The following is an 11,469-nucleotide window of genomic DNA, read 5'->3' as shown; positions in this document are numbered from 1 at the left end:
ACTACGGGGTAGGGGATGGTTCGGTAATCGAGGGTGTGAGACGTTAGAGGCCTTGCATTTGTGGGGCTTGAAGTTTTTCAAGTCCAAGCTCGATTTGTGAGCGAAACACGCATTAAGGGTGAGCTTCTTTCTCTCTCTTCTCTTTATGTGTTTGTGTTTTCTTTAGTTGCATACTATTTTGTTATGTTGTAATTATTATGCATGATCCGGTTTTCGGGTTTTGTTTCCATGCGGTGTCAGACACCGTAAAGCCCAACAAATTATTACAAGGAACAACATGCATACTATCAATAACTAGTGACTAGCTTTCGCTACCCAATTTCCTGCAATATTGAACTACATTCAATGTCTAACATGTTAGCCTATAGGATTTCCTCCTTCCCTGATTACCTCACATGTGAACCAAAAATTTTTTGGCCAAATGAAAAGGTTACAACATACTTCGTATATGTATCCTCTTACTAATTACTATTAGGGGTAATTGATAGCATTTACATTCTATAAATAAAAAATGAACAAGGCAACTGTGTTGATTTCAACTTTGGCTATTCTTCTCCTATCTTACAAACTGTACATCTTACAAAGCCTGATAACTAAAGTTCTTTTGATAGTTCATACTATTTTATGCTGCAACTACAATATTCTGTTTGTATTCCTGTATGGTAAAAATCGCGATTACAGTTTCTTGCAATCTAGCTGATGTAATCAGGCATTGAGGCTCTTGTATAACACTGATGAATTGATGATCAACGGATCGAGCTAATCCAAAACTAACAGACTACCTGTTGATACTTGGTGACAAAAAACAGTATGTATAATAGATGAGTTTAGCAAAATCTTTTGGTTGCTGTCTAAACCTTTATACTACAAAAAAAGCAGTTGCTCTGAATCTATACATTTTATGCTTCAGTAATCTCTTCACAATACATCTTCCAAAATGTTGATTTTTTATATTTCTTCATGGACTCCATGCTGCTAAGATTTCCTTTTAGAAGCTGTAAAACCTGAAGAGAGAAGATCAATGGAATAGAGTACGAGTTAAAGTCCCTCACAACCATCCGACACTAATCAAGGATTCACTAGGATTTCACTAATGTTTGGGGGTATGTTTGGACTTGGGATCTCGGAAATTTAACAATAATCTAGCTCTTGACAATTTGTTTCGAACATATCAAAGACACAATAGTACTAAAAGCTAACTATTATCTCCGGATAGAGGGAGTAAGTTACAAGCTCAGCATGTGTCTGAGTGCCAACAATGATGCGTATATTATCACACATTTATACAATTGTACTTGGTTCTCGTAATCATAATTTCTTGTCTTTAACATCACCTTTCCCATTTGCATCATTTGGAGTAAGTTTCAAGCTCATCATGTATCTATGAGTGCCAACTAACTGCCAACAATGATGCATATATTATTGTACATTGATACAATTGTACTTAGTTTGAGCAATTATAATTTCTTGTCTTTAACATCAACTTTCCTCGTTGCATCATTTTGCTTTTGTCACTTTTTTAAATTCTTATATTCTTTTCTAAGTTGATTATGTCATGAAAGTTCCACACACTGAAAATACAACAAATATAATGATGCATATCTGGAAGATAAGTTGAAGCTAAGAGCCATTTAAATTATATCTATTCTTAATAATATTCATCTTTTGGGTGGTTATTATAGAGAATATTTAGTTGTTATTTATCTTTTATTTTGATAGACTTAGTTTAGAGATTAGTTTATCTTTTGTTTTTAGAAAGTTCCATAGTTTACTTTGCCTATATAAAGGGCTTTAGGTTGTAACGTTTTCATAGAGAGAATTGAATTTGAGTTGTAGTTTGATCAATACATATGAATTGTTTTCCGCAAGAGAGTTGCATATGTTTTTTTGTCAGAAAGGCTTCCAATTTTAGTTGTTATTTAAACCTTGGTTAGGAATAATAACTCCATATCCCAGTTACAATTTGATCTTGCTTAGATTTAATTGTTCCATATCCTTTAGATTTAGTCCCTTAATCCCAAAATTGTGCAAAGTCTAAAACTATAATCCATCTAAGGTCGGAATTTTAGTGGAAACCATTAAAAATCCGCATCAAATTGGCGTGACTGTTGCTTGACGAGGGGAGAATTTGACAAAATCGTGTCAAAAAACTCAGTTTCGAAGGTCAGATTGATGGACTTTGTTCTCCTTCGTTTCTAAGGCTTTTGAAGTGATGCTATTTTCAAATTGGTTCATTTTTTGTCTAGTTTTTACCTTCAAAATATTAGAATTTATTGAGTAGTGTAGATATCAAACTGGGTTTGTTTTTGGCAACTGGTCAAAAATTGAACTGATTTGCCTCTTCTGACGAAAATAAAAACTGCGATCACTTGGCTGGGAATTTTTTGCTGAATTTTTGGTCGAGTCTTGTAGACATGTAGGGTTAGCATCATACAAAATTTCAGAATTATTTGAGGTGTTTTGATTTGGATTTGGTCCTCGCTCTTTTGATCAATTTCTGGACTGGTTTTGTGAGTTTTCTTATCCACTTAAACATGGAGAATCAAAGTTTGTTTTCATATAAGTACCTGATTCATCTGAGGTCGTCGAATTGAAGAGCGCTGTACACACAAGGCAGCAGCTAAAAGCATAAGCTTCATCTGTTTTGAGTTGAAGCGGTTATCAAGAGCAGGATCAATGAGCTCTCTGATGTTATTCTTTCTTAATAATGGTTTGGCCTAGAACAAACAGAACAACGAATGAGAATGGCATCAGTAATCAGTCTACACTTTACTACTAGTGAAGTGAAATCAAGTTCAAGTAAATGACATGGCTTACCCACAAAACAAGGCTTTGCTGTGAGCAATCAAGAGCACGGCGACCAGTAATTAGCTCCAACAAGAGCACACCGTATGCAAAAACATCTGTTTTTTCATCAACTATGCCATGCATCATGAATTCAGGTGCAAGATAGCTGTACAGATACATATCAGGTCAATCAGGATATAAATTAACTTTAGATGGAATTATGCAATAGATGATAAATTTTATGTACTTTATATAGTTGATACAAATGCACTCAAACTGCTTATTCACTATACCCAAAAGTTCCTTCAAATTTCAGAACAATGTGGTGAGTCCATTTATCCGGTAGCCATTTCGCAAGCCCAAAATCACAAATCTGCAACAATGTCATGCTTATTTAGACCAACATAATTCTACCCTGACAAGAAAACACAAAATCACACTAGAATTTGTACCATCTGGGAAGCATATGTATACCTGGGGTTCAAAGTCTTTTCTGAGCAAAATATTTGCTGCTTTAATATCTCTATGAATAATTCGCCGTTGACAACCATAATGCAGGTACATTAGTCCCTCAGCAATCCCTAATGCAATCTTATACCTAGCACTCCAATTCAATTTCCCCTTTGAACCTATCATATAAATTACCCTTTAATCAAAACACAAATAAAAACACACAATTATTAAACATGTAAAAACACAATGATTAGGACAAACCATGTAACAATGAAGCTAAACTGCCAAGATGTGAATATTCAAGAACAAGATGCATTCCTCCTTCAACACAATAACCAATCAACTTCGTCGTATTAGGGTGGCTAACATGAGCCATTATCCCTAGCTCAGTCAAAAAATCCGCGATCCTTTCTTCAGGCGTGCCTCGAGCAAGCCGTTTCACAGCAACAACTTGCCCATTACTCAATATTCCTTTATAAACTTCGGCATATCCACCCTTCCCAATGAAATTCTCTACACAATTACAACTAAACAAATTTCAAAAACATACTTGTATATGACAATATAACACACAAATAAAAAAAACATACAATCTTTAAAAACTTATATTTAAACTCATTTATTAAACCTTGGCTAAAATTTTTGGTTGCCAATTGCAGCTCAAAAAGAGTGAAATTCCTAGAAGGTGAATCAGCATTGCCAAAATAACACTTGCTTGACATCGAAAACGACGAACTCGAATTCGAATTCTCTCTCATGCTATTACTTCTCAACCCTGATAACTTGGGCACATTCAGAGACCCCAATACAGGTAATTGCTTCTTGGATTTAGACCTTAACAAGTCCATAAAACTGCGAAAACGAGAACCTGTTTTTGGGTTTTTCTGGGTTTCATTTGCATCATTGGATGAATTTGTATCAGATTCTACACTTCGAAAATAGTCCTCTAGAACGCCAACAGGAGAATTTGAATCCTGCCCTGTTTTTTCCATTTATTGGTTCAACTGAAACCAATATTATCAGAGTTTTATCAGTAATTTAAGTTGAGAAATACTGAAATACAGATTGAAACTAAAAATATGAAGAACATAGTAAATTTACCTTGGAATGAAACAGATTTTCAATGAAAGTGAGATCAAACCTACTACTTTGAAATTCAATGTGGTGGGGTACTGAAAATTGAAGAAAAGTTGAGATTATTGGTAGAGTAAAATTTAGACAATTTAACATGAATTAAACAAACAAATTAACAATATATAACAACGTAACAAGTAATTTTGCAACTTTATGCAAGGTAAGAAACGTTATTCAAAAAAAAAAAAATAAAAAAAAAAAAAATACATTTGAAACATTTTTTTATTAAACCAAAAAAAAAGTACAAGAAAAAATGGCACTGTATCTTACACTAAGAGTTTGAAAACAACCACATACAAACAAGAAACACTACAAGAAAAATACCTTTTCGATTTTAACAGTTCGTATCGATTGTAATTGCTACAAAAAAAAATCCCAATGAATGGTTATTCGATAATAATATCTGCTATTTTTCGCTTTCGATGGGGTCGTCCTTATTAATCGATACGGAAAATAACATTCAATCATGGTGATTATTGTAGCGATTATAATCGCTACAAATGTTGAACTCATTTTCTACAAAAAAAAAAAAAAAAAAAAAAAAAAAAAAAATCCCTATATATGATCTATACAAGATTCGAACATGCAACCTCAAGTTTTAATGTTAAATGTTTATCTAAGAACCTATGACATATTTTATGTTTTCTTTGTTTAACAAAATTTTAAAATGTAGTGTAAAAAAAGCTTTTCGTATTGATTTTTGGGTTTTAGTGGCGATTGTAAACGATATGCTTTTCCATAATTTTTTAAATTTGCATAAAAATGGTGAATAAATATTATTATGTTTTTCATATCGATTTCATATGGGTGGATTTCACTACTATTTTACAAACATATGTGCATATTGTAGCGACAATTTTCTTGTAGTGAAAGACTTGAACGAATGCCAAAAAGAAAGGTTAACTAACTTAGTTGGTTAAAACGTGTCAGTAACACCAAAAACTTCAAATTTAAACCCCGTTCATGCTAACATGAAGCGATAGTAGTGAAAGAATATTCAACTACCAAAATCTAGTTCACCAAAAAATATGTGAAGAACAAAAGAATAAGGATAATAATGTACCTTATTGAAGATGACTGTTCAAGTAGTTGTGTAGTTGAACATGATCTTTAGAGTTGCAATATCAAGCGTAGTGTAATAGAGGAAATGAATGGTTGGTTCTTGGTTGGTTTATATAATGTATTATAGTATGATAAATAAAGTATTAAGGTAACGGTTTTAGATCTTAAATGAAACTGGAATTCTAAGTTAATGTGGTGTCAAGTAATCGATTACATCAATAATTTTCATGAAAGAGAAAAAGGTCCTTCTAAATTATAAAGAAGGATAAAATTTTACAAAAACTTTTGCATGCCCCCGGTTTACAATAAATTTATTGTACATCGAACATTTTCGAAAAGTGATCCTTTTTACTTATAAAAGTGACCCTTTTTTTTTACAAAAGTGACCCATATTTTCACAAAAGTGACCCTTTTTTTCCATAAAAGTGACCCTTTTTTTTATACAAAAGTGACTTATATTTTTACAACAGTGATTTTTTTTTTTCACAAAAGTGACCCCTTTTTTCCTCAAAAGTGTTCTTTTTTTTTTCCACAAAAGTGACCCTTTTTTTCCACAAAAGTGTTCTCTTTTTTTCCACAAAAGTGACCTTTTTTTTTCACAAAAGTGACTTTTTTTTCCCAAAAACAGAGTATCAAAATCAATAAAAATAAACACAAACGCATGCAAAAGTATACTTGATTGATGTCGTATGCTTAACGAAAAAATGACAATTAACTTAGCTTGTTTCTGAAATTGGGGCTTGAATTGAGAGCTTCTCCTTCTTTAGCTTGTTTCTGAAACAGAGTACCGACGCGAAATTGGGCAGAACAATTCCTTATTGAATTCTTTTACAGTTTATTCCTGCTTCAATAGGACATGAGGGGATTTTAAAATTAAGAGTTTATAATTTCTTTGGATGGATAACTAATGTCCTTTCTAGGCAAAAAATTGAGATGACGATCTACAAGGAACAATAGATCGGAGTTCGGCCGGATTATTGGGAGATGCTAAGGGAGTTCGACGGTGGCGCGGCAGCTGGGAGTGGCGACAGGGTTGGTGGTTTGGCGGTGGGTGTTTTTCTCGGCGGTGGTCCAGCTGACTTCGGCGGTGACTCCATGACTTAGAGTTGATGAAGTTACATGCCCAGCCCGATTTACACTAATTTAGTGTAGACCGGATGTTATTAAATATTTGTGAATTTTATAGTTTATGTTAGAAATTATGGAGGGAAATTATTACATAAGATTTGTGTATTTTTCAAGATTAATAGCACTCGAGTAGTCGAGTGGTCTGATTTTGTAAGATATACTAACACGTCCAAGTAACACCCATTAAATGAATGAAAAAAAAAAAAACCTGTATACTTTCTGATAAAGAAACATTAAATTTCATCATCAACTAATGTTTGTGTTCTAACTTATAACGCTTAGTATTAAGACTAAAATATAATGAAGTTAGTTTTCCCGTCAAAAAAAAAAAAAGTTAGTTAAATATTTACAAGATTGGTGTTATCAGACTTATCACAAGTTTTATTAAATAATGTATAAATAAAAATTTACAATTGATTTTATTTACAAGATTGGTGTTATCAGACTTATCACAAGTTTTATTAAATAATGAATAAATAAAAATTTACAATTGATTTTAGAAAAATTAACACAAAATTAACAAGATTTTTTTTTAGACAAATTCTCCAAAAAAGCGGGTGTACGTTAATTAATTGTAAAGCAGGTTAAAGTTATGTTAAAAGTACGTAAAGTTACCCTTTATACTGCAAAAGTTATTATTTTTCTATTAATAAATTTTATCTTATAAAAAAATTATAATGTATTAGATTAATCATATTAGTCTTTATAGTATATAATCACGTATATATAAGAAATTACACATTAAAATAAAATTCAAACCAACGACAAATTAAAAATTACCCTTTAAACGGTTAAAGGTATCATAAAAATAGTTAAAGTTACGCTCAAACTGATCGTTTTACAATAAAATTAATGTACACCCGTTGTATACAAGATTTTTTTTATTTTTTATTTTTTTTTGTTATTTTTGTAAAGTATATACTATATTGTTTAAAATACTAAGATAATCAATTAAAATTGGATGATTATAATAAATAGGAGTATGTCCGAGCGGCTAATAGAGAAACGGGTCGTTGACACGTCCAAGAGAAGTATGAAAAGTTGACAAGTAGAGTCATGATTTATTGAATTTGAGAATTTAGATTTGAGGTGTTCACTCTGGTGAGTTACAATGACTGTTGGCTGTCTAATTGGGACGTAGTTAATGCTTTTAAATTTAATTTAATGCCTGATGTCCAAATATAAAAATAAAAAAATCTCGTATATTGGTGATGCAATGCTGAACTCATGAAATTTTATACAGTGATGTCAAAAACTGATCTAGACTGGGGAATCGGAGTATTTTGAACCGTTTTGAAAAGGTCTCGAACCGTTAAGAATCCTTTTTCAAAAATCGAAAACTTGACCAAAATTTTTAAAAACAGAAACTGAATTGAACAAAATATTTGAAAACCGTTAATGACTCGTTCCAAAACATTTACAAATGATCAAATTTTAATAGAAAATATGACAAATTCCCAAATTTTACAATTGAAAATTTCTATTTAGCAAATTCAAGTGGGGTTAAGGGAACCACATAGGGCAATGTGGCTCCGCCACTGCATTTACAACTCGTAATCTATTATGACCAAACCGTTTAAGCGTAACTTGTTTCCCCCTTTTTCTCTATCTCCTTCTACATCCCCCATATTCTCTATTTGGTATTTCCTTTTGCCCACTAATCAATCAACCCAACTTGTTTCATGACCTTTATTAATTGTGAGTTTATGATCAAAACCCTTCTGACTTGCTGACCTGCTGAAATTGAAGAAAGAAAACACATATGAAAGTTGGGATTATTGCAAAATTATCAGAAGTTGGATTATTTAAAGTAAATTGGGCAAAATTGGGATTATTAAAATGAATTTTTCCAATAAATAATTTCAGTTCAGTTAAAATCAGTAATTTTAAAGTAGAAATATAATATAAACCAGTAAAAATAGTTTCAGTTCAATAAAATTAATTTTTATTATGTAAAAGTAATTTAATTTCAACAAAAATAAATTAATTTCAATTAACGTAATTTCACTTCATCAAAAATAAGGTGAACTGAATAGAACCATATTAAATTATTAGCCTTCGAAAACATATTAGAACTTATATTACTTGAAATAAGCCAAATAATGAACCTAAATCTCATATTAGTTCTGGTTTAAGGGAGTCACTACTCACTTTGATAATAGCTCCATTATTATTATTATTATTCTTATTATTATTATTATTATTATTATTATTATTATTATTATTAATTTTCCTAATTGACCCAAATACATAATAGAGCAAATTTTGACACGAAAAACGATAATTTTTAGTTAGAAGGTGGTAAAATCTAACTTTTTATGTGTGTTTTGGTGAGTGGTTAAATATAAAGAAAATTTGCCAAGAATAATTCCAACTTTGTCTCTCCATTCAAAATAATCCCAATTTTGATCCTAACTTTGGATTAAATTTTGAAGTCATAATTAGATTACATGGGCCACAAATGCCATAAATTAATGTTTTTATTAACGGAATGTTATGATAGTGTACAAGTCAAAATTACAATCGGGCATGTGGAATAAAAATAAAAATTGGATACCAAATGGGAAAGCACAAAGTATAAAAACAAAATACTTGACTCTCTTAACCAAACTAATGACTAAACATGGGATTGAGTTTACTGACACTATGAACTCCTTGATAGAGTATATAAACTAGCCATAATTTAATACATCTATTTTAAAAATTATTGGTATTATAAAAACTTAGTAGCCAAACTTAATAATTTGAATCAATATTATATATTAAAGTAATACCAGGATTATCCCAAAAATACCTGTGCCAAGTCCACAATAATAATTTTCCCGTCAAAACTTTTTTTTTCTTTTTTTATCCCTATAAAATAATAAGATAATTATTATTTTTTAAATAATAAAAGAGAATATGCAGCCTAAAAATTAGAATAATAACAACTACTTTAAATAAATAAAATATATTTTTTTTGTTATATAATATATGTATTTAGTGGATGTCCATTATACCCTTATGATAATTCTAGGATATTCTAGATATACTATGTTTATTATTCTACAAGGAAACCCTAATTGTATCACCTATATATATATATATATATATATATATATATATATATATATATATATATATATATATATATATATATATATATATATATATATACGCCTACATCATTGATTAATAAGAATATCCATCTATTCTCTCCCCTACTTTCTCCTATCCCCTTTATTTCATAACACGTTATCAGCACCAACCCTAGCCGACTGAGCAAGACCATATCCCATCAATTTGTATGAATTTTCTGTTAGAATATGATGCAAAAGCTATTTACTATTGATTGAAACCACACCTCAAAAGATAAGTCTACGGAGGAATTACCATTGAAATCTAACATCGTTCTTGATTGAATAAGTATTCAGGCATGCATCAAGAGGTAAGTTTACACTTGTAATTATTAAATCCAGAATTAAAATATGTGTGTGATCCGGCAATGATGTTTGGAGTTTCCGCAAATTATTAAATTTGTCAAAGCTACGTGTCCTTATACCAAGAGTCTTTCCCTTTTGATTTTAATTTTTCCCACATTAATCATTTTATTAACTATTGTATTGGAAGAATTAAATTACTATTACTTTGTATTAATCTTATTTAGATAAGCAGATTGTTTGTTATGGGATTCCTTGGATATCCAAGCCTGGAAATTTTTGTTTTCATGTTTAATACTCATTATAGTGGGTTTAGTTAATTTTTGTTTTGGGGGCTTGTTTAATTTATTCACCAAATATTATGCCGACATGATGATTTGCTCATCTTCTCTCTTTTCCTTATCCCAATTTCATTTGAACTATTAAAGTACTGTAATTGGGGTAGCCCCAAAAACCCCTATTTGCTTGAATATTCTAATTGTACGTATAGATTGTTAAGAGTATTGGTAAATTCATGACTACTTTTACATAATTTGTAAACCTGAAGTATTATATTCAAGAACCAAAAACCCCTAAACTTGCTTGAAAGTTTTGTTTATACATACGTTATTCATTGCCTAACCAAGCATTATTTGCTTGGGAATTATTTCCTTAACTCTCTACATCTAGTTGGGTAAATTGTTTCCTTGGTTTTGATTGACTTTGAGAAAAATCCTAGTTTTATATTGGACATGTTTTGTTGTTTTTAGTGTTTACTCTTTATTTAGTGTATGCCATTATAATTTCATGATTTCGCCTGCTAAATTTTGGGACTATCACACATGATTAGTTTTATCACATTATTTTGTTATGTGTATGTGTTAAGTTTACTATTGATAATCTAAGATTATCAATTAATCATGATAATGTATATATAGTATTTATTGCTTATGGTATATATATTTATATCTTATGCTCTGTATTTTATGTGGCATTGGTTTGGTATATTAAATTATTATGTGGCTAAGTGCATTGCTAACGAAAGTCAAACTAGTTTTGATTTAATTTGTTATGTATGTAGTATACATATTGGGTTATATATATCTAGCTTCATGAGGAGCCTAACTTTGATTGAATTAAGTGATTGTGATGAGTGTAGATTAAACTTTATAGTCGATTTTTTTGTTATGGTGATGCATTGGAGTCTTTAACGATGATTGTAATATTATTTTTACTTTTATGAGTGATATTACTTACACTTGAATGGCGCCATAATTTTATTGACCATATGAATATTTATTTAAAGATATTTTACGTCATTATCAAAAACTAAAATTCATGAGTATTGTTTGGTCCTTTGATGATATATAACATTGTTTTAATTAACCTTATGAATGATGAGATTGCTAATACTACTCATACCATGTCATGAGAGAATATACAAAAGTTTTGAATAGTATTCTATCTGGATATAGAACTCATGGTGAGAATTGAATGAATAAGAATT

At 30.5% G+C, this 11,469-nt stretch overlaps 1 protein-coding gene across 2 annotated transcripts; it reads right to left on the bottom strand.

Annotated features, from left to right (window-relative positions):
• Window positions 1-529: 529 nt before the first annotated feature.
• Window positions 530-5,989, bottom strand: LOC110697789 (receptor-like cytosolic serine/threonine-protein kinase RBK2). 2 transcript variants are annotated; one of them, XM_021875168.1, is made up of 9 exons: window positions 5,438-5,989; window positions 4,342-4,412; window positions 3,869-4,244; window positions 3,502-3,753; window positions 3,262-3,416; window positions 3,081-3,160; window positions 2,818-2,953; window positions 2,568-2,717; window positions 530-1,004 (listed from the first exon to the last, which is right to left on the bottom strand). In XM_021875168.1, exons 3-9 carry the CDS (start codon window positions 4,230-4,232, stop codon window positions 900-902), a joined length of 1,242 nt encoding a protein of 413 aa, XP_021730860.1. In that variant the 5' UTR covers window positions 4,233-4,244; window positions 4,342-4,412; window positions 5,438-5,989; the 3' UTR covers window positions 530-899. The 2 variants fall into 2 exon arrangements, with proteins under 2 accessions (XP_021730860.1, XP_021730861.1); XM_021875169.1 differs by lacking the exon at window positions 5,438-5,989 and having other exon boundaries at window positions 4,342-5,011.
• Window positions 5,990-11,469: the final 5,480 nt, after the last annotated feature.

This window comes from Chenopodium quinoa, unplaced genomic scaffold (genome assembly GCF_001683475.1).
Source record: "Chenopodium quinoa cultivar QQ74 unplaced genomic scaffold, ASM168347v1, whole genome shotgun sequence".
Taxonomy (NCBI): Eukaryota; Viridiplantae; Streptophyta; class Magnoliopsida; order Caryophyllales; family Amaranthaceae; genus Chenopodium; species Chenopodium quinoa.
This window is presented reverse-complemented; position numbering and strand designations above follow the sequence as displayed.

Excerpts from the sequence above, each read along its gene's own strand:
- LOC110697789 (XM_021875168.1), bottom strand. The coding sequence starts at position 4,232 with ATGGAAAAAACAGGGCAGGATTCAAATTCTCCTGTTGGCGTTCTAGAG. Across the intron at positions 3,754-3,868 it reads AACCAAAAATTTTAGCCAAG|AGAATTTCATTGGGAAGGGT; the intron begins GTTTAATAAATG and ends GTAATTGTGTAG. Across the intron at positions 3,161-3,261 it reads GAAAAGACTTTGAACCCCAG|ATTTGTGATTTTGGGCTTGC; the intron begins GTATACATATGC and ends ACATTGTTGCAG.